Source organism: Gasterosteus aculeatus, chromosome 14 (genome assembly GCF_964276395.1).
Source record: "Gasterosteus aculeatus chromosome 14, fGasAcu3.hap1.1, whole genome shotgun sequence".
NCBI classification, from domain to species: Eukaryota; Metazoa; Chordata; class Actinopteri; order Perciformes; family Gasterosteidae; genus Gasterosteus; species Gasterosteus aculeatus.
The window spans coordinates 9574425-9598037 of record NC_135702.1 but is presented as its reverse complement, the minus strand read 5'-3'; the positions used below and the strand labels follow the sequence as shown (position 1 = coordinate 9598037).

General features: G+C 44.8%; 1 protein-coding gene across 9 annotated transcripts in view; it reads right to left on the bottom strand.

Moving 5' to 3' along the window:
- LOC120831938 (RIMS-binding protein 2) overlaps nt 1–23249 on the bottom strand; it is a 35711-nt gene extending 12462 nt beyond the window's left edge. For 4 of the 9 annotated variants that reach the window (XM_040197874.2, XM_078087935.1, XM_078087936.1 and 1 more), the window contains exons 1-9: nt 23037–23249; nt 9984–10093; nt 7712–7816; nt 5153–5357; nt 4082–4239; nt 3904–3983; nt 3682–3791; nt 1172–1993; nt 941–964 (exon numbers count right to left, since the gene is read on the bottom strand). In XM_040197874.2, coding sequence (XP_040053808.2) covers nt 941–964; nt 1172–1993; nt 3682–3791; nt 3904–3983; nt 4082–4239; nt 5153–5357; nt 7712–7813 — 1501 coding nt within the window. In that variant the 5' untranslated portion in view covers nt 7814–7816; nt 9984–10093; nt 23037–23249. Of the gene's footprint in view, nt 1–940; nt 965–1171; nt 1994–3681; nt 3792–3903; nt 3984–4081; nt 4240–5152; nt 5358–7711; nt 7817–9983; nt 10094–11925; nt 12014–23036 lie in introns of all 9 variants that reach the window. The other 5 variants (XM_078087933.1, XM_078087938.1, XM_078087939.1 and 2 more) reach the window with 3 other exon arrangements.
- Between the last annotated feature and the right edge of the window lie 364 nt (nt 23250–23613).

The following is a 23613-nucleotide window of genomic DNA, read 5'->3' as shown; positions in this document are numbered from 1 at the left end:
TGGGTTCATTTGTAATTCCACTTATCATATCTAGATTTTGTGAATGACAGAAACATGTATTTATACTTTGTAAATATTTACAAAGCTCATGCAGACAATGATAAAATGACTGTTGCTGTTTGTGTGCTGTGTTTATAAAAGGAATTAAATTGCTAATATTACTATAGAGACATACAGTAATATTTTTTAACAGAAGGTACTCCAAAATCAAACTGAGATGTGAAGTAAAATCCTCTTTGTGCAGCAGTATTTCTTTGCTTTAACTCTGGTGTCATAAACTCCTACTACTCTTTACGTGAAGGGAAATAATGAAGAGAAAATAAAAGGATGTGGGCCTTTGGGCCTCGCGAGAGAAGCGTTGTGGTCTCCGCATGCAGGACACAATGCAGAGAGGCTGCAGCTCGTTCTTGGACCACCACTCCCCTGGATAACGGGATAACACATGCACAACTGCAGTCGGGCAGAGGCCATCGCACACTCATACACAATGGACATTTCAGGGAGCAGCGGAGAGGCGCTGCTCTATATAGTGCTGGTTACTACAGGCCAGGCTATAGGCTGAGGAAATGACTCATCAGAGGAACAGCTGATCATATCGAGGGATGCGTGGCGGCTCTCTAATCAGCGATAAACTCAGTGAGCAATCTCGGGAGATTTAATTGGAATTTGACTTCCAAAATGAAAGTCTCAACGTATTTTGAAGGTGGCGATAACAAATACTTACACACAATACAACATTGTTTATAGATTTACAATATTTTTTATAAGTAATATTTTGTCCAAATCTCTTAATTTAACAATATATCATAATTATTATCAGTTCCATGACCATAAGCCTCTTCCGACAGTATCATAGCACGAATGTCATCTCTGCCCATTTGTTTTTACAATAGGAAAATGATTTGGGAAACCCAGCCCAGGGATGACGTTTCATTCTGACCTGTTCTGCAATATGCTGTTGGACCTAGACAAAATGCAATACACAACAACGGCATGGTAAGGCAAGGATGTACTGTACTCTTCTCTCAAAGTCATACGGCATTATGTCACAAATTAGAGCTGCTATTACAGTTAACCGACGTAAACAGAACTCCAGCCTTCCTATGTTTCAAATATAATAATTATTAAAAAGCATTGATAATGTGTCTGCATAGCGATGAGCTTTGCTGACCTGCAGCCTGAGTGCAGAACTCCACACCGGCTTCTTTCCTCTCCCTCTGCTCCAGCGGCAGTTGCCACGGCACCTGGTGCGGCTGCGCCACCACCGTCACTTTGTAAACCGTCAGGGGCTTCAGGTTGACGAAGCGTAGTCTGTACCTCCCCGGCTTCACCACCGCATGCTCCGCCCCGTCCAGGAACACGTTGTGACAATAGTTACTGTTGCTGGGCAACCAGGACAGCTCGGCAGTGTCGCGCTGGATGTCATCCACCCGGAGGCCGCACGGCGCGACCACCACGTTGGCCCCCACCAGCAAGGTGCAGCGCAGCTCATCCGACAGGCCGCGGTCCGTGACGCTCTGCACCGCCACGCGGTGGACGCCGCCGTCCAGGTCCAGCTTCTCCAGCAAACTCTTGGTCCTGCCGCCGTACGTCACGGTCGCGCGATGCTCCCCGTCCACTAACACGTTGTAGCCGGAGATGTTGCCCCAGCCCAAAGGCACTACGGGAGGCTCCCAGCCCACGATGACGCTGCGTGCCAGCTGCTTGATCAAGTTGATCTTTCGGGGATAAGGCACAACGTCTTCAGCCAGGTCCTCGGGGTCGAGCGGCCCCCCTGTCCCATTGCTGCAGGGAACCAAGGCGTTAGATGAGCAGCGCAAGAGGCCGTCCTGGGTGGCACCTCCATCCCCGGCCATCAAGGCCAGGGGCATGTGGTCCAGAGGGCCCGGGTCGTCGCCTCTCTCCCCCGACTCGATGGCCAGTTTTTCTTTGTCTTGGACAAATTCCACAAAATTGGAGGGAACAAGTCCTCGCTGGCCATCCAGCAGCTCCCCTGTGACACAGAAAGACGTTGTATGAATAACTTAACAAACTGCGGGACTCTACCTGTTCACGTTGATGAATAAAAGGCCTGATGATTCCTATGTCTTGTTTCTATAGGAAAAGCATGACAGTGATGCCAAATGCAAATGTAAAAAAAAAAGGCTCATTCTTTCTTTACGAGAAAAATACACAAGGAAAGCTGTAACCTGAACACACTTAATCATCGGTGAGATATTTTTCCCTTGTGCGGTGGGAAAGAGTGAGTCAGTGAGCGGTTGGAGATATGTAAACATAAAGTATGTGCTATTCCTTAAGTAGATGCCAGATGAACTGATGCTCCAGCGCGACCTTTTGTAGTCTCTCCAGTGAACACAGAACTCAGAAAAACATTTTGAAGAATGTAAACTTTAGTTTAACGCTTTTGAGGGTGTATGCTGCAGTCAATGCAGGAGGAGAGTACAGCTAGCCCCCCCCCCCCCCCCAAAGAGAAGGAGTCTGTCTTTAAAAAAACATCCCTATCATCTTGTCCTTCAATTCCTTTCTCCACAGAGGCCCTAAGACCATCTGCGGGCTTCTGTGTGTTCACTGTTCACTTCTGTGTGCTAACGAGCGCGTGTTTTGTTTGTGTGTGCTGATGACTAAACTGAGCCCGGCTGGATTAGTCATCGGGCTAAAAGGGACCAAGGTCCCATCTCGACAACAGCTTGGTCTGAGGCACACGTCTCCCTCCTGCGTGGTAAATACAAAGGCTCCTCCACGACACCATGCAATTTCTCCGCCCGCGGCTAATGAATCACTACAGCTGAGTACGACTGTGACTGCGGCGGCGGAGTGCGCCGACAGCAGGATTTCTAGTCGGGGGGATTAGGATTGCCGCTGACATAATTCTAAAGAGATTAGACGGCAAATCGCTTCAATCAAGAGTTACAAAAAGTTTACAGGGTGTGCGCTTGACTCTGTCGAAGAGCATATTTACTCACCGGTGTAGACAAATTAAGATAAAGACACCTAGTGGGCACACGACTATCTTTAAAAGGAACAGGTTGAACAGCTTTTAATTGCTTTAAAAGAGATTTAAAAGTGAGCTTCCAAAGCAAAATAAAGCTCAAAAACAGCACTATCATCCGAGCTCAAACTGAAGGTGGATCAGTCCAATGACCAAATTAATTAATTAATAATAAAAAATTGAACCAAAATGAATGCTTCTACGAGAACCACGGCAACATGAGCCAAATACTGCACTGAAGTTTAGGTCACACGGTTAAAATGACCAGTATGACATGCACTGCATTGGTGGGGGTTAAATACTGCGACTGTCCTGAAAAAATCGAGCAAAAGTGTTTACAGTGATGATCGCGTCAGCATTATAGTCCTTTCACATTAAGGTTGGATCATGATGTCATGTCAAAGTCAACAAGATATACTGTAGAGTGAACAGTAGGGAACACTATGGGTGTGTATATACACAGTATATATACAACAGATTCCGAGTCAGCTGACACACGGCGAGATAATCTATATGCGATGATGTGCACGCTTGTTGTGACTGTTGAGCATCTCTACTGCTGCACTTGCTGCTCACTTGAAAAACATCAAACTACTGTAATGTGATCTTTGATATATAAAGCTCAGTTCTATAAATAAACTTTTTTTAGAAAAATGATGTATGTTTGCTCTGAGCCTTGTTTCACGTCTCACCTTGGTAGAAGCCGTCATCGTCCATGTTTCCGTACACGTACAGATACTTCCCGGCCACAAGGGGGAGTTCTGCCTCCGGGTGCTCGTTGGGTCCATCGTACGGGTTGTAACTGAAAGGAGAGGGTTCCCTTTATTTTATGAGAGTAGCTTTTTTTACATTTAGATTTTTCTTTTTTAAAGACGCACTAAAATCAACAGATTCCTGAAGCTGATCTCATTCACCTGTATCGGGCAGTGCACAGGCGGACCTGGCCTGTGTAGCGAGCCTTGGACCTGGATGATGGGCTGGCCTCATCCTCCATCTATAGATGCAACGTAACCAGCCTTAAATCTCATCTCCTAACAGCGTACTATTAATAATTGGGATTCAACTATCTTGAAGATAAGTTATATAAAGCACCTCTGAGGGGGTGCGCTGTCGAGGGTTGCTGGGGCGGTCCGTTGTCACGGTGCTGGATTTGACAGACGGCGGTTCTGGTCTCTTTCTGTTCCCAGTCTGTGGCGTGCAGGGCGTGAGCTGAGGGATCAGCAGAGGCGGGTTTGCCGCGCTCTCATCGCCTGGGAGACATTGATTTCCATAGCAAACAAAGAGCAACTGTCATTCCTCCTGCGCCAATTCGCTGCTCACTGTACAGTTATTGATCTCCCGTTGAAAGTGAGTGTACTGCAAACTCTCCACATGGCAAAGGCCGATCCACACCTCGCACCTGCAGTGCATTTGTCCTTAAATGCCACTGAGGTCCTTGCGTGTGGGGTGGAGGGTTGGGGCACACACACACACACACTTGAACAACTCCCCTCAAAATAGAAAAATGCAGCCTAAGAGTGTGAACAGCTGAATTCCTTGAGGAAATTAAAGTCAGGCAGCAACATGCGACAACGGTATCAGCAGAGTGAGTAATATTATGCATTATCCCCAAAGCATCAGTGAGTGGCCCCTGTGTTTCAAGTTAAGAGAAAGATAAAACAGGATTTCCAGCACTTCAAAGACCTCTGGTCTGTGCCAGGCTGTATAAATCTACATGGCTGATATGGCTCTATCTGCTGGCTGTGCAGGTTGCACTACGTGTCGTTAGAATACTAATGTGTTAAAACCATGTTCATGTCATGCGTCAGGCCTATGAGCAATTAGGGTAGATATTGATCGCGGGTGAGCAGTGCAGTCCTTAATGGTGTCCACCTCTGGACTGAGCTGATCCAGCTGTTGTGTGAGCATCTGGGGATTAGATCGCTCTCGTTTCTCATTTCATTCTGATCACAGCCCCTTTGATCGCGTGTCATTTGGTGAATGCTTTTATCTAGAGTGCAGGCATTATTTTTTGGAATGGGTGGAGCTCAGTGGTAGTTTCAGTAACAGATTTAGCAATTTACCCCCATAAGACTGTCAAAGTCACCATGGACTGCTCTAAACCTGGTGTCTCAATACCGAATCTATCTGAGGTTTGGTTGTGAGTTGAGAGCCGCGACCCACCTGTCTTTGTCTGGACTTTAAATCCAAGGGCGACTCGGGAGAAGTTCTTCTCTGAGCAGCGAGAGATCCGGGGTGTGGGGGCGGGATTAATTTGAAGGATTTCCACAGTATCTGATCGCAAACGAAAATTCAGCAGCTCATCGGACAGCTGGTGGAAGTGTTCACTCTGTGACCGGCATTTCCGCTCCAGGTCACAAACCTTGACCTTTGAAAAACAACAAAACGGGGGGGGGGTTTAATGGCCGAACGGACGTACAAGCCACAAGAGCGAGTGAGAGAGAGAAAGCAGGAGGGAAAAGGTGTAACATGAGGGGAAATACGCACACAATGCATGGGGTGTACGCCATCACGTCATCATGTAATGTTCAGATAGGAAACTCCCTGAAGAACGGCCAACGTTTCATCTGATCCAACAAAGACCCAATTAGAAAAGGATCCCCACAGAGCCGCGTTTCAGCATTTAACGGCCCGTTACAGTGGAACCACTGCACTCTGCATTGCTGCAGCTGCTGATACGCAACACTGTTAAACTCTGATAAGGAAGCCTAATTACTGCAAGAAGTTAAGAGGATCGTAACACTTTGTAGACATTAAGTGTGTCATATCATAAGTACATCAGAGGAAGTCAGGGAAGATGGGTGAGGTGTACACAACAAGTGTAGTAATACTCAGTTTTATGAAGCAAATCATGGAGGAAAATTGAATACCTGAAACATTCTGTCCTTAAATGTTCTGTTTAGACAAAAAGGGGGAGGAGGAAAAAAATTAAAGTAAAAGTAGTAAAGTAAAACCAAAAAGGCATAATGAAGATTGAACCAAACAATAATAGATTCATAGATATTACAATCAACGAAAGTAAACCGCAAAACAACGGTATATTTATCCTGGCTGATGAAAATACAAAAGCAACCTGAAGTCTAATTGAATGAAAACAAAAAAGACCATATATTCATGACAGTGGAAACAAGGGTTAGTTTTGTGTCTGAGCCGACGGACAGTCGAGCTGTTTTTCATTCCTGCTGAACTTGTAATGAGAAACAGGCACGTGACAGAGACAAGCAGTCAATGGATTTGCCAGAAGACAAGTAAGTAATTCCACATTTAACCGACCAAACTCTTGATGTTTGTCTCAGACAAACTCTGCCTGCTTGCTCAGTAAAAACGCATCAAAGCACTTCAGGCGGATAATAACATGACCGCACTTGAACTACACGCAGAGGGAATCTTCACCCTATTGTCGCGACAAAAGGATTTAGAGTGAAATGAGAAAATATTTTTTGAGTAGATGAGCCAGTGACAAGCTTCTTACGTCTGATGAAACACGGCCGGTTGGTGATTTCATCACGCTGACAGTCAGTTTTCAAGGTCAGCCCGGTTGCAACTACTGCTAAAGTTTGGAAGACTATTTTACAAAAGCCACCTACAGGAAGCAAAAGGACGGTATAGAAATAGAGATGCCAACACATAAACTGAGCAGGGGATTATTTTCTTAAGGACAGTAAAAAGTAAAAAAAAAAGGCTTCTATGCTAAAATGAAATGCTTTGTTTTGTAGTGTTTCTACGTAGGACCCCTCGTAGTACCCTTCTGTCTCATTTCATCAGCTCTAAACAGATCCAAAGCATATTTCACGAGAGCAGCACTGCGGTAAGGTTGCAGCTCAAACAGGTACACAGGTTCCTCGTGCTTTGGGGCAGCTGCAGTAACCTAAGATGCAGTGAACGCGCAGAGACAGACCGTGGCAGCTGACACTGTGATGAAGGCCCGTGAGGTAGAACAGACAGCGCACAGCTGACATACTGTCAACCCGATAAACTGGTTGATCACAGCCCTGGTAATTGAGGAGATGCCTCCTCCTGATGGCTCTGATGAGGAGTAACAGATTTATTTTAGTGTGCAAGGAGCGGCTGCTATAGCAGTGAGTGTTGTCTTTTTAGCTTTTTGTTTTATCTTTGTATGGTGTGTAAAAACTGTGACTATTCTGTCAAGAGAACAAAAATAACAACCTAACAATACAAATCTAATTCTTTACAGCTACATATTTGTTTTTAAGAACTGAAATTTTAGGCTCCACATTGTTGAACATAAGGGTGACTGAGCGCATTTAAGGCATGATTAATTCCAAATTCAAGACAGATTAAACATCGTAGAACAGGTCTATCAAAAGCCCTAGTAATTTAAATTCATATCTGGAGTTACGTTTCTAAGCAAAGTAAGAATGTATCCCAGTATAAAACATGAAAGACATTTAACTGGGTGTCGTCAGGGCTTTGTCACACGATTAAACAACATGAAAAGTGTTGGAAGCTTAAACCGCATTTTCGTAAATAAATCTGCGGATCTTTACTTGACAGGTTTCTGTGGTCTTTTATCTTTTCTGATACAGTAGCAGCGATTCCAACCACAGTGATTCAGCACTAAAGTGACTCATCGGCTGCTGAACAAGGAGCCTCACTTCGTTGCTGCTCTTATCGCAAAATCAATTACAACGGAGCATAATGTCCAAAAGCATGAAAAGAGGAAGCGCTTTTAATGAAGAATTGTGTACTTTTTTTTTTAACCTTTTGCAGTTGATTGTCCTCCTTCTGCTTGGGGTGGAGGGCCACCAACGCTCGCTCATGCTCTATCTGCAGCTGCTGCTTCAGCTCGACAGCCGTGTGCATATGCTGGAGAAACAGAGAGGGGAAGTGGTCATGTTCAACATACATTGATAATATATAATGCAATGTAACTATTTATTTTAATGGAAGATTTTTTTTTGCAACCCCCGTGTGAGGACAAAGCGAATCAAATGCGACCGGCCGTGTACTCCGGACTGACTCAGACGAAGCTGTCCACGCCGATCCTAAATTGATCCCTTTCTCAAAATTAGCCGAGTCATAACTAAACAGCGTCCATCCGTGGAGTCTTACAGAAACAGAGATAAGGCTGTGAGATGTTTCCACGGCTTAAGAACAAAAGACGGCCTGAAAAGCTCTGACATTCATCATTTTCTCTCTGTGTTCTCTCTCTCGTGAAAAAAAAAAGAAAAGCCTCTTTACCTCCCCGAGTGGCTTCGAGGTGTCCTGAGCAGGCAGCGACTTCTTTGCATAATCGGGGAGAGGCTCTGAGCTGCAGAGGATTGGGCCGGCTCAGAGGCTGCCACTGGGGCCTTAGTGGAAACTACTTTTTATAACTCGCCATCGGTGAAGCCATTTACTTTTCAAGCAAACACTCTTTGAACCAGTCTGCAGCTCAGGCCCTTAAGACTCCATCCAGCCGTTCTTATTTGGGGGTCTGTGGCTCCTATCAGGACCCTGATGAAACGAGTTGGGCTATGACGTTGTTCTAGGCAAAGTCACTTGTGATGTCTCAGACTCAAAGGGAAGCTCCACCCAAGTTGAAGGATATTAACGGGTTTGTAAATGAGACAATAAAGTTGAAAAAATCCTCTTGTGGTACCTAGGAGAAGGAGCTGCGCTTGGTCTGATGAATGAAGTTGTGTTTTAGGACCACTGGAGCCGTCTCCTCCTCTCTGGCTGGTGACTCAAAGCTACATTCGCCACCACTAATCATATGGACGGACTGTCCTCTTCACTTACAATTGTATTTACATTGTCCTTTAGACCTTCAGCATGAGAGAGAGCTGTTGTACATTCTTAAAAAAGCTAATGCTAAAAGCTAATGAAAAGAATTCCTCCGTTATCCGATTAAATAACTTTAAAGCCTAGATCGGCAGTGCCGTATGTCGTTATCTTTGACTGAAGAAGTCTGGCATCTTTCCCGATCTTTCCCCATCTCCACCCACATTGCCCCATGTCATTTTTCTCTGAACAGTACCTTTGTCTGCTTAATCAATACACAATGAGAAAGTGACAAAGCTTTCTTTGCTGTACAAGAGAGCAGGTCAGTTTTTCTCAGACGGGTACATTTCTCTCTGAAATATACTGACAGACAATCGATAGCAGATACGAGGAGGCGAAGATTCGTAATGAGAGTTCCTCTCGCGGCGCTGGGAGGCTGCGTCTGATTACTATCGGCAGACTATAAACCGGGAGGGGAAAAAAAAGAGCTTCTCCGTGAATCCGATGACACTTCACCTCATGAGGTGTAATCGCCGTCCTTCCAAAGCTTTCTTAGAAAACAAACACATGGAAGATTTGGACATTTCACAAATAGGCAGCAAAGAAAGTGCAGGAAAAAACTCCAAATCGGAGGAGTGGTGAGAGCTGAACCGAACCACCGGGGGGGGATGAGCGAGCGCAGATACGAATGGTAAAATAAAGGAGGATAAGCGGTTTAAACGTGGCTCCCGTCATTCTTTTGCTTTTCCTACTTATCAGTAAGAGGTGTTCAGGGTTTGCTTTAGAGACACATCGCTCACTAGTCTTCTCCACAAGAATGGGAGAAACTACAGCAGGTTTATGATATTGACCCTTGAACTAACTTTTTATCAATTTTTATTGAATAATTTTTTTTTTATTGGATCTATAACCAAAGGCGATGAAATGTGGGGAGAGATAGGAAATGCCTTATATATAAAAAATGTGAAATTGTAATTGTCCGTTCAATCCAAGGGTTAATTACTGACACAATTTTGGAGTACTCGCGTATTTTTTTGAGGCGATTCAGTAATATTGAGATGCGAAAATGTTGTTTTTAAGTGAGGTAATTTTATGCATGACTGGTCATAAAACGAAATGAATTAACAATTCTAAAAGGTTTAAATTACGCACACAGCAGAATGCGGGTGGAGGGGGACACATTGAAATAGAGAAACGAGGATCCGTGGTTCCGAAAAGCAGATTACTGACGTTTGTATTCAGGGCGATATGGGATGAAAGTAAACAACACCTTTAGAACCCGTCCCAGGTTGTCCACGTTGTGTCCACGTTGTGTCCACGTTGTCTCTGCTGGCTCACTACAGCAAAGCTCTGCCTCAGCTGCTCATAGTCGGATCGCACCTGCACGCCAAGAAAAAGAGCAACGGGAAGATTATGAGGATTATGAAGAACGGGGATGTGAAAGAAAGAGGTCAGCGGAGACACGGGTAAACAGAAGAACAACAAAGCGAGGAGGAACACTTTCATTTCGTCCCTGTTTTTTTTTACTTGAGAGTAAATGTGGCCTTTTTCAATTTTTTCAAAGAGCAAAAGAAACATGCAATTTTTATGAGGTTTGTTCTCGCATTGTGCCGACTTTTTACATTCATGAATAGTGGCTTTTCTTTTCTTGCTGGAGGCTTGATTGGAAGTTCACAGTCTGAAGAGAAATTAATCAGCACATTTCAATTTAGCCTTGATGAGACAGAGCTGCTGACTTAAGCGTTCTGCCTCTCGCTCCTTCATCAGTCAGAGGCCTTGAGTCAAGCTGGTTCCTCTCAAGGTGGCCTCATAAGACCAGGCAAAACCATCCCTCAGCCGTCCAACAGTCATCTCATTAACTAGCAAAAGAGATGAGGGTACAATACAGAAGCTTGCGTGCTCATTGTGCACAAAACTACACCAAAGCGAAGGAGTTCGTTCCATTTATTTGAGATAAAACACGTCGCACAAGGAGCAAAATCATCATTTTTCTATGTACATAAAGATGATTAAAATTAGGTAAGTAAAAACAACCTTAACATCTGAAAGCTAATAGTAGCGTAGAACAGAGAAAGATATCAAATAAATAGTGAAAGACAGTGGTCTGGTAATAAAACCATTTGTTTTACCATTTCCCAAAAATACAAGTCTAATCCAATACATATTTGACAAATATTTTGTCCTGTTCACAACGAAAATGACTAATTGTCAAGGTAAACGCACAGCACCCTGACTCTCCATAGGCAATTCTATAAGGGTGGAAACAACAACTTGAACGTTAAGTCCAACACAAGCCCACTGTGATCTTTAGTCAATACATTTCCTTTTGAAGCTGTCAGAGATACATATGAAAAATAGCCCCTACAGAGACTGCAATTTCTTTTCTGTGATTACTTTCTCTTATAATATTTCCCCTCTTCCGTTCTTTCATTTCCTTCATTTCCGCCTCACGCTCCGTCCACCACAGGCTGCCAGGTCGGGTCTCACAAACCAGTCGCGTCTCATTCATACTGTATATACGTGGCGGGACAAGACACGCTTCCTTTTCATCTCTGTGCCCACCTTGTCTGTGCACAGATGGCATCTTTTTGTGCGACACAGTGGAGCACAAGCTCCGAGCTTAGTCCCTGGGCACGTGTCAAATCTGCCCCCTCTGTGAAAGTCACCATTAGCGCCAGAGTGGCTAATCGCCTACCATCACAGACTGTCTCCATCTGGGTCTGTGTGTGTGTGTGTGTGTGTGTGTGTGTGTGTGTGTGTGTGTGTGTGTGTGAGTGTGTGTGTGTTTATGCGTGCATGTGTGAAGTGGGAGACTCTGGCTGACGGTGCCAGTGAGGACACGGTGATGGAAAAGGAAACGTAGCGATGATGTGTATGTTAAAGACGGAAGACGTGACGGTGCACTCGTGGGTGAGGAAGTAATGCTACACGCGCATGATGGTGACAAGAAAAGAAAAGAAAAAATGAAAGTCTATTGATGTGCAGAGACGGATCACAGACAGCAACATATGACTGATGTTGCAGCCATTTATAACACCTTGTGCTTGAGTTACGTAGCAGCTAGTGTACATCACTGGTGTGGTGTACAGTAGATGTTACCATTGATCACGGCCTGGTGTGTGTGTGTGTGTGTGTGTGTGTGTGTGTGTGTGTGTGTGTGTGTGTGTGTGTGTGTGTGTGTGTGTGTGTACTCTGCCCGTATGGTGTCGTACCTGGTCATACTCGCTTGTCTACAGGTTTCGGTTAATCGGCTCAAGGTTCAGACGATGTTTCTCCTGCAAGGCAGCGTGGAGCTTTGCCCTATAAACAAACAAGAGACACAAAAGGGAGTTCAGTGTGTCGTTACATCTGTGACGCATCCTCTCGCTCGCTGCAAAGACTTTCATGTCTGACGGCATCACGTATGCAAGCCAACCAGCGCAACTCCGTCTTAAAACTATTATATAAAGACCGAGGAAATACGCAAGTTAGGGTTGATCCCTCCCCTCCCTCTGTACGCATATGTGTGTGTGTGTGGGGGGGGGGCTAAGCTTTTATCTAAGATGCTCTCTGGAGAAAAAAAAACCCACAGCTGCACACTGTCACTCTCCATTTGGTGTACAGCATTGGGAAGGGGGCGAGGCACAGGAGGGAGGAGAGAGAGAGCGATGGAGAAGAAGTTGAGGGAGAAATTTCCAGGAAACAGACAAATGAGCTGGAGTGAACAAAAGAGGGAGTGCTCGATATGTCAGCTGAATGCTGAATAAGCGAACGAGCGCTTTAATGCGAGTCAAAAATGTGACGAGCTCAAGACGAGATTAAGTTGCATGCCACGTGCAAGAAATGTCTCCTCTCTGCAGCCTCTGCCGCTCAGATGCACATTCAGAAGTTGTCATGCTGCTGGTGCTGCAGGTACTCGAGCATTACATAATTACGGCAGACTCAAACTAGGGCATCGCTCTCCTCCTATCGCAGCGCTGAGCATCTAAGAGACTGGTCATACCCTGGCGCATAACACCACTTCGAGGTGGCGCACTGAGCTCATACTGTTGATTGTCATTCTCAGCATCCCCACAAGTCATTTATAAAAGCACAAGCACTTTATACAAAAAAGCTTGGAAAGCAGCTTGTAATTTCGTTGTACGTCTGGCACGTTATAAGGGTGGCTTTCAAGACCAACAGGGTTTTTTAATGTTTTATAACTCAAAATATACATCTTATAGTCTCTAAAATAGGGTTTAATCCAATTGCCGTGCCAAGTGTCATAAAAAAAAAAAAACACCCGACTGGCAAGATGCATTCTAGCTCCATAAAGCACAGCTGATGGTGTCGTTTCAGTCCCACGAGGATGCAAACACTGCGATGCACCTCACACACATGTGGTGTGCTACGATATGCTCACGCAAAAGAGGAGTTCAGACACTGTACAGTACGTCCGCTGCTGCGCAAGACAAGAAGCTTTATGATCAAATTTATCAGGACAAATGAAGAAACTCAATAAACCCCCTTGCCAAGAGGAGAAGGGAGGGGCAAAAAAAAACAGAGAAGAGAAGCGAGGGGCCAGCCAGGTTCACCCTTCTCTTTGTGTGCAGGCAGGCAGAGGGACGGAGGACGACACCGAGAGACACAGATAGAGAACAAACAAAGGACGAGAGGCGACACAGAGACGAGTTCACACCCTGCTCGCATTGTGTAACGCTACCTGCGCATCACATCAGCGCAGCGCACAGAGCTGCAGCAATTGTATCAAACCGCACCGGCCTGAAACAGTCTGGTTCCTTCTGTCTTTGATTGGTGATTACGGAAGACGTGAGACGTCGCGAGGTGCCAGCTGCAGCCGCCCTCTGCGCCAACACTACGGGACGTGGCCTCGTTTTTGACAGCAGAGCGAAACATGGATGTGAAGACAACTGGACGGAAGTGATGGACGGCTTGGGTTAAGACAGTTTGAGCAGAGGGATGTTTAAATTTTCACTTAAGGCTGCCGTGGTAACAAAAAGAGAGGAAGACAAATAGAAAAATAAAAAAGAATGACCTTTCAAAAGCTCCTTTTAATGGGCCCGAGGAATGATGTCTGCGTCTCCGCTTCCTCCCACTTCCAGTGAATCACACGTTCACAGCTCTGCTTAACACTTTGCAACCTCTTGTAAACACACCGCTACACTGCTAAGTCAAGGGACACGCACACAGATTCCTGCGACAATTCCAACCATCAACATGCACAAATAAACAGAAAAATCTGTTTGGAATATATAAATGAATTGATAAATACACCTTCTCTGAAGGACTGAACTCTTTAAAAGGGGATTAAAAGCACTCCCGAGGACATCTATGCACATAAAGTGTGGTGTGCGCGTGAATCTGTGTGTGGTTGTGAAATTTGAGAGCCATATGTGTGTGTAGAAGGAATGGACACGCTAGGAGGAGAGACCTCAACGCCACTAATGACTAATTCACTTGGACTTCTTCTTTCCTCTTCTGTCTTTTCTCTCAGTCTAGCTCCCGTCTCCAACACACACACACACACACACTTTCCCTTTTCCATCACCACCATGATTATCATCCTCTACTAAAACCCACTAATTTAGCTGCTGGCTCTCAATCTGCTGGATTCAATGTGGCCTCTCACTGAGCTTCTAAAGTACCAGAATCTAATCTGCAGAGATTCCCAGATCTCAATTTCTCAACATCAGTGCGTTAGGAGTATTAGTTTGTACCATTTTGGAGAATGAAATTGGTAAGCTTACAATAACAGTATTGCTCACTATGTTCCAGGGAAAAGTAACTGTCTGGATCTCAGAAAGCTTTAACGGAATAGTTACATCTCTTCATTCACTTATCAGCTATCAACTATCAGCTATCACTCAATTTTCTTGATGAGAGTTAAATAAGCAGATTAATACCACACGATAAATAAAGCTACGACCAGGAGTTAGCTTAGCTTAGCATAATATAAAGACTGGAAACGTGCAGAAATAGCTAGCCAACCAGGCTGCACAAAACGTACTTTATTTTACACTGACACACACGTGGTTGTGATCATGTGATCATGTCATGCTGAGGGGAAAGGTTCCGAGCTGCACTATTTAACAATATAGACAATTAAGGCATTTAATAAAGAGCACGTCCAACTTTATTTAACAAAATTTACTGCCGTCCTCATTGCTGTTTTTGTTTTTCTTGAACACATTGTATATTTCCATGCAGGCTTGAGAAATATTTAAGGAAATGTTAATGCGTTTGAATTGCCGATGTGCCACTTAAGAATTAAAAAGCAATTAATGGAATTTAATTGCAACATTCAAATATTTTCTCTTGCATAGCCACAGAAAATTACACGGACAGGCTCTTGGATTTGCTATATTTGTTTAAGTAATTGCAGTTTTAAATTTCTACTGCTGACTCTAAATGGGATTTTTAATTTTTTTTTATTTGAGGGTAGATGATTGCTGCTGCTCTCCCTTAACTCCCAGGGGGATTGTCATTAATCAGATGTCACGGGGAAACACTTTGTTCCACTTAACCGTGGGCGGAAAGACACCGACGACGTCAGTTGTCTTCAGTGGGAGCAGAGGAGAAGTAGTGTGGTTGGAGAATGGGCCGATGGAGTCACAGCCATGACGGTTGCTCCACCACTGATAGCTGCTGCAACATCAGCTGCCCGTTCAGAACCATGGACAGCTCCCACAGCGCTGGGCCCTTCTTAACTGTTGTGGATCCGTGTAGGAAAAGCTGGTGTATTCACACGTAAAACATTTAAATCACGTTGACGGACATAATTAAGGAACATGAACCATATTGACTTTTCTTTTCAAAACCAATTAAATAAACACTATTAACACTGCGATGCTATGTTGTTAAGAATGGACCGGATATTGTTTGCAGCGTTGAGCCATCGCATATGACATCCATAGTTTAACCGGTGCTGCGGTGCTGGAGGATTACAGCAAGTGGTGCTGGAAATAGAAGGGATGGTGTTAGCTCAAGTGATTGGGCACCAAAAGACACTGCCATGCCAACAGTTTCCCATTATTCCGGCTGATCCACACTTGGAAGCGCTAAAGTGAGAAAAAGAGTGCCACCACGCCATCAGAGGTCGCAGAGAAGAAGACATCCAGACTGGCAAATGCAATATTGAAATATCCAAAAGATCAACTCTGTTTCGTCGATGAAGGAGATGCATGAAGACATTTGTTCGACTTCAAGGGTACATGCAAATACATTGGTGAGCGTCTTAACTTGCAGAGAATTGAGCTTCTGTCCATTATCATGAGGTAATGTGTGTTGCACTATAAGGTATTTATACAATAATGACAACTTTGGAACCACGTAGCTGTAGAATCACAAGTATTATTTCACAATAATGGATCACCGACCTTGAAGCATTGTTCAAGATATAGCCATACTAAAATAAGGAAGTGGTCGTGACAACGAGGGACATTTGGCAGATTTATTATGTAGAATTAGCAAGGTCTTGACTGCAGCATAAAAGAGGATGTACAACACAGAGTTTGTCCTCTGAAGGCCTCCTTTTCATAAGAGACTTCTACCCCACGTAACATTCAGATAACATCTGCTTCTTCTTCTTCTGCAGACTACAGAAAATTGTTACAATGCAAAATACTGTATCATTGATACAGTACATTCAGTACATTCCCAGAGCAGTGATTTCCTTTGACCTTTAAGTCACGTAGAGTTCATGCGTGCCCTCTTATTTGGAATGCAACCTTTGGCATTCCTCATCTATTGCTTATAATGAAGTGCGGTGGATGTTGCCATCAACACCGCACCTCAGTGAGTGATGTTGCCATAATGCCACCGATCAAACCTTTGTGTCTATTTTAACTTCTGTTCTGTCTCAACAGGTGCCTCATTCAGAAAACATAAATGTGTGTGTGGCAAATCTGTGTGTGTGTGTGTGTGTGTGTGTGTGTGTGTGTGTGTGTGTGTGTGTGTGTGTGTGTGTGTGTGTGTGTGTGTGTGTGTGTGTGTGTGTGTGTGTGTGTGTGTGCGCGTGTGTACACATAACTGTCAGCGCCAGGATACCAAGAGGGTAGTTTTGTGTGGCTTTAACCATAGAAATGAAAAAAGAGACATTTCCATTGTAATCTACGTAGCAGGCTGGTAAGAGCAGCTGCGTGTTGTATGAGCACCGCCGACATTTCGACGATCGTAGTGAGCGAGCTCCCCTGTAAACTAAAACGACTTACGGAAAGTCACAGACTCACTGTGTGAGGATTTGCATTAACGGCTTAAACGTGGAGTGGAGCCGAAACGTTATGAAGCACATAGTCAGTCAGAGTAAATGAGGGAAATGGAACAACTCAGTACTTAACTCCACGCGTCCGAGTGTAAAACAGGACGCCGCTTTTCCAAACTGAGGGACAACTTTGTTTGGTTTAATTTATGCTGTAGCATTGCATCATGTTGGAATAAACAAGCTAGTCTGCTAGCCTGTTAATTCTGCTATGCTTTAATGCTACACTTGTTACAGAAGAATCTAGCAGATCACTTCATGGCCGACGCAGCGTCATCACAACAACAAACTATCATCTGCTTTTCTTCCGTACTTGTCAAATGTCCACTTTACTCCTCTACTACTTCTGTGGTGTAAAGTGTGGACGCAGATGGCAGTGGGTAACATCAATATAGTGCCATGTGAGTTGACTTATGTACATCCGTGTGTGTGCGTGCGTGCGTGTGTGTGTTTGTGCATGAATGAGTTGCATAACTAGCGTCTCCAGGCGTGCATCAGCCTGAGGCACTTGAGCATTCAGCAGTGTTCCAGACCTCTCGTCTTTCCTAAGGATTCAAAATCTCCAAAAAATGATTCATGTGGCGAGTGCTACCGCTCATAATAAACAAATACACACTCTATCTTAAGTTAAAACGGAAAGTTCTCCTGGAGAATAACACGCGGGTAATTTGCGGAAACCCCCTGCTGTTGGTGGATGTGTAAATAAAGGATTGAAAACATTTTCCGATATGAAATATGTGACCGACGCTGGCAGATTTGACAATGTGGATCAACTGGAGGTTGACTGGAAAGCCCACGCAGTCACAGGCGTTTAATATTAATGTCTCCAGCCCGAGAGGCTCTACATCAGGTCAACGTGGCAGCAAAGATTTTATGCACAAATCAAATCTTCTCGCTGGGACGGAATCCCTGCACACACTGTACTCTGCGCCAAGTGAAAAACACACTGTCAAGCTTTTACCAAGACGTCTTCTAAGACTCATATCTGAGCACATACGAAGAGCCTTGCGTGAAATGTAGTTAGAAATTTTGCTCCCCTTTTTTATCGCGAGCGAAAAATCAAACAACTTGTGTTTGGTTTGAACGTCCTGGTTGCTCAACGTCCTGCCGTGTGCGTTTTTAACGTGTGGGTGTGCAGAGCGGGAGCTTTATGGAGGAGAGGAGACGGAGGAGAGGCAGGGAGAGGCCGCCGCCGTCACCCGGGTTCCTCTCGCCGCGTCTTTGTGTTGGGAACATTTAACATCATACTTGCTTTGCCTATAGCGCACTTTTACACAAACATTATTTTATCTTTTGAAAATTGAGCCACATAAGAAGCCAATTTGTGAAAGCAACTCTATGGTAGATATGTTTTAGCGTGTTAGTAGCATCACGCTTGTGAATCAGTTAATTCAGTGTCACGTTCCGATTGGTTGGTTTGAATAAGTGAATGAAAGCAGTTGTCACATTGTTGGCCTTACATTTTGTTTAGCAAAGTTATACAAAGTTAAACGCAAAAAAAACAAAAAATGACACGTGAAGCACAATTTGATGAAAGACGCAATTTGCAATTTGTACCAACTGGATGGACAGAATGTGTAAAAAGAGATGGTCCACGTGAGCATATTACCATAATGTACTATAATGACATGGAGAGGTTGCTCCAGCTGCACAGTATATGCACGGCCCTCCGGGGGAAACACTCGCCTCTCTTGAGAATGCACATGCCCCGGGGGGTGGGGGGGAGGGGGGGGGCATTAGGGCAAGGGAATGTGCATGTTGAAATGTGTGCACGCGTTGTGTGTGCATACTGAGGGAGCAGGCGGCCAGAGAGTGAAATAGGGCTCCCATGACGTGAGAAGCAAAGCTCCCAGTCACATTGATGACATAACACATTTGATGTGAACAGGACCTATTGTTCCCTCAGGCCACAGAGAACAGCAGAGGCTTGCAAAATACGTTCTGAAGAAGATCAGTGGGATGCTAATGAGGAGCCCAAGAGCTGGTCAGGGATTACATGTGCTCCGATGGACCTTCATGCTCGCATAATGCTTTTGGGTGGAACCCCGTGCTCAGAAAACACACGTGCACACACAAAACGCACGCAGGAGCTGGCGCTTAAACGCACAGGCACACAGACACACGTGACCCCCAATCTGCAGCAAAACGTACAGCAAAAGGTGCTAAATAATTTACATCCGACCCCATTGCACAGTTGCTAAAATGTACAGTAGGCTAGCAAGACACTGACAGAGACTTCCTTTCCAGACCAACGCACAGAAGATACTATTTCAAATAGTTGCCTTATTTTTACTCATCAGCAGATCTTCAAATGCTGCAGACGGTCTAACAAAAACAAATCGTAGGTAGCAGGTTATGCAGTGTTGGCCTCTTTGCATCAGCTACCAGAATATTTCAGAACTCATCACATCAGTTTTTGGTGCGATTTATCAGAGATGGACTGCTTTTCTTAAGTGACTCACTGGAAACATGTGGTCTTTTTCAAGGTCATACCCTTGTTTTGGGTTTCTCATTCTGTCGGACTGAATAAACCTGAATTCACCCTGCGGCTGAGAAGCTCTGTAATCCCAGTCTGCTCAGAATGAGAAAAAACAATGAAATGTAATGTATTGTTAGTTGCTATCTCGTGTGTTTGAGGGGGGTGTGGCGGGCTTCTATGGGTTGGTGGGGATTTCAGATACCCGTACGCATGTGCCCGAGCACTGAAATAGTTTGTTTTTCATGATACGTCATTTAAGTCACTGGCTGTGTGAAAAAAGAAGCATTTGGTAAACTTGGGAGCAGTTTTTGATGTGAATACTGAAGCGGATCCTAAATATTCTTTATTTACATTGCTTAACAGATATATTGTCCTTTTTTCTGAGGTCGTTTTATTCTTTTTTTTGTTGCTCTTGCATTGCAATATGTGTCTTTCCTAGCCTTTTGTGATTTTACACTAAATACTTTTACTTTGAGGCACGTACGTAAATGAATCATTGCTTTAACAAACATCTACCAACTATTTATTCTTCATTAGTATTGCTCAAGCTACTGTGAGCGGTGAGCATAGAGTTATGCTATCCTTTGAAGAAAATAGGCAGATCACCTTTAATCCCCCACAGACTTCTGTTCATCAAGATCACAAACGTCTGAAGAATATTCCTTAAAAATAAAAAATAGGGATAATGAGTAATAAAAAAAAATCTTTTGCAGACCACAAAAAGTCCACATCCACAGGGCTCAAAACAAGTTGTATTATTATTATTTTGACTTATATTTGTGCTTAATATTACACTCAGGATTCAATCACATGGAGCGATATAGAAACCTCTATAATGTGTGCTGTAACAGTGCGCTGAAAATGCATGTGACCGAGTTTTAGGTCTCGAGAGAGCAGGACTCTGTGGCGCCGAGCAATAGGTGACAGTTACAAAAGCACAGGTCCTGTCATCTGTATCCAAACAGGCTGGTCTGTTTGACCTCTCTCTCTCTCTCTCTCTCTCTCTCTCTCTCTCTCTCTCTCCTTGGTGTCCTGTGTTTAATCATTCAAGCCCATCCAGATACAAACCAGTGGCGCTGAAATAACAGTGCCAGGGAAAGGAAGTGTTGAGTGAAGGGAAATGCGGGGAAAAGACAGAAAAGACAGAGCCAATAGGCAGGTGTAGTTTAGGGAACCGAGTAGTTATTTAGACAAACCGAGAGGACAGAAGTGTGACATCAACCCAGAGGAAAGAGGAAAGAAAGGGGAGAAAATGAAGGGAGAAGTCAACCTAAAAAAAAGGGCAGGAGACAGTGGGAGACAATTAGTGCTGCGGAATAAACAGCCCGTTACGCAGCGTGTGTCTTTGCTAAAGGGCTCACCTATCCTTGCACTGCCAGGGTGAAATTATGTAGTGAGACAAAATCAAATAGGTCCTAAATATAGTTTTTGAAAAGGCACTTTGGTCTGCAACACTATACTAGAAGTATGATGCAACTTGTGCAACAAACATAACATACAACTTGATTCAGGGTGGAATAGAGGCTTCTAGTGATGTCATCCAGTGACCTGATACAGGGATGTAAAAGGCAGAAGACCCATCTCCAGCCATTACTGCATTTGCATTTAGACTTAAATCAGACATGCGTTCACCGCCTACACTCCTTTGCCCCACCCTTCTCTTTTTGCCCCCCCCACCCCCCCCCTACCCCTCTGCAGTGTTCTGTCTCTTGCCTTTAAAACAACTTCTGTGTATCTTGAAAAGCTGCCAGGAGATGCGCAGAGGAAATGTTCCTTTATTGTTTCCCTCTCTGCTTCTCCCGCCGGCCAGATGACATCAACACGTGTAGGCCAGCGATCAATACACCACTCACTCATTTTAGGCATGTGTTTGTGCATTAAAAAAAACTCATGTTTCAAACGCACACTCAGGGGTGGGGGGTTGAGGGGAGGGACCGTTGGGTTGCTATAGAAACTGTTCTCTTTCAGGTGTGTCAGGATTGTAAAAAGCAGCAATCGAGTATCACGTCCAACACATCTGGTGCCCTTTGAATTGTCTTCATGTAAGCCGGCATGCAAACAAAAACTCAACATGGATTTGCTATTTAAACCTGCAGAACGGATGAAGTGAGTGCACAGAATCGACAACAAAACAAACCACAGCATAGGTTGATTCTACATGATGTGGTAAAAATAGGGAAACTGGAAAAAAGAAAGTTGTAGTCCAGAGAGAAAGTGACACTCTTCTCACACAAAGCAAAATACTGCAGAAAGAGACCGATAAGCAACACTTTCTTTCTCCTCTGTCTCTCACCCACCCACACAGCCATACATTCAGACATATGAATGATCATTTATAACCTACACACACACACACACTTATTCTACGCATGTAGAGTAGCACGACCTCATCCAACAGAGCAGTTGCTAAATGATTGTCCGTTTAAGGTGGTTTTGATTTCTCGTTTCCACAAATGACCAGTTAACAGCAACTTCCATTCTACCACATAGACGACGCTGCAAATTTCACACATGACTCTGTGCACACAACGTGACTACGGACTACGGTGTTCCTACCGTGCTACAAGGGCTGCAGTGACACATGAAAAGAACGAGTTTCATTCCGTTTCAGCCCATCATACCGTAAGGTTTGATCAATATCTTATAACTGAAGGTGCAGGTAGGAATGGGAGGGCGTTTGTGTTAGAATGCTCTACCTCCAGCTAGCAAACTGTCAAACGAGTGTAAAGACTTCTTCTTCCCATGAGCATGAAAATACACACCCAATACACACCCAATACACACCCAATATACACACAATATACACACAATTTAGGGGGAGAGTTTTGCCTCATGAGGATAAATAAATGTCTCTCAGCCACAAGTTGGTTAATATTCATCACCGACACCTGGCAACCCCTCAGCAGCCGGGAACCAGGAAAAGCTTGGGTTGCAAGAGCCAATAACGTCAAAGCACACACCCGCACGCACACAAAATCTATTTGTTTGACAAGGCATCACACGTTCGTCTCTCTCCCAGTGTTTCTAAGGGCTCGAGTGAACATGTGTTTACATACGCTGTTCTTTTTACGCACGCACAGGATTAGATTTGTAAATATGACAGCAGTCAAAAGGCAGCGCTGTCCTGCACTTTAGAATCCATGTGCAAACACACACACACACACACACACAGAGGCGTGCACACAATCATATGCATGTACCAACCTTTCCGAGCCACAAACACACAATCAGACCCATGTACCGTAACCCCACCCACCACCCTTTCACACACACACACACACACACACACATCTCCAAACAGGTGGCCCCACTACAGCCAAGACCCACAGCGAGCTGGAGGTTTCTTCTTCGCCATTAAGTCCCGGTGGAGACAAAACGCACAAATCCTGCTTTCCACCTCTCTGTGGACGTCCGCCGCCTCCTCCTCCTCCTCCTCCTCCTCCTGCCGCAGCTGCACAGACAGCTTTTCCCCAGCCGCTCGGCTATGCTAACCCTGTGCACTATATATAGGACTGCACGGAGCTAAATCAAACGGAAGCACAGAGACGTACGGCGGCAGTAAAGGGGTTGGGGGGGGAGCAGAGTCATGATGAAGGGCTGGTATTTACCGTGAGAGCTGGCTAGCACGGCAGCATCTTGTCTGAGGTGTCGCTTACTCCTTCTCCCTCCTTGCTCTGATCTCCTCCCTTCTTGCCCGCTCTCTCTGGGTGGGGGATTGTCAAACGGCTGCAGCAGCATCAGCAGCATCAGCAGCAGCATCAGTAGCAGCAGCAGCTCCAGGGCCTGCGTGTCTCTCTCCCTCTCTCTCTCTCTCTCTCTCTCTCTCTGTCTCTCTCGCTCTTTCACTCTCCTTTCCTCCGCCCCCTCTGCACACACTCTCTCTTTCCTATCCTCCCTTTTCTCTCACTCTCTCCCCACCCCCCGAAAACCCTCCTCCTTAACACCCTCCCTCCATCATTTTCTCCCTTTTTCTTACGCATTTTCTTCCTATACTCTCTCTCTCTTTCTCTCTGTATGCGTGTGAAGCGAGCTGCGGAAATATACTCTGTTGAATTAATCAGCCGGCTCCACTGCTACTATCGGAGGAGGTATCGCTGCCGATAGGAGACGGGCATCTTGGAGGATGGGACACGAATGAGGATGGTTTGTTGGAGAGAGATTCCCCGACACAACCACAGTCTGGAC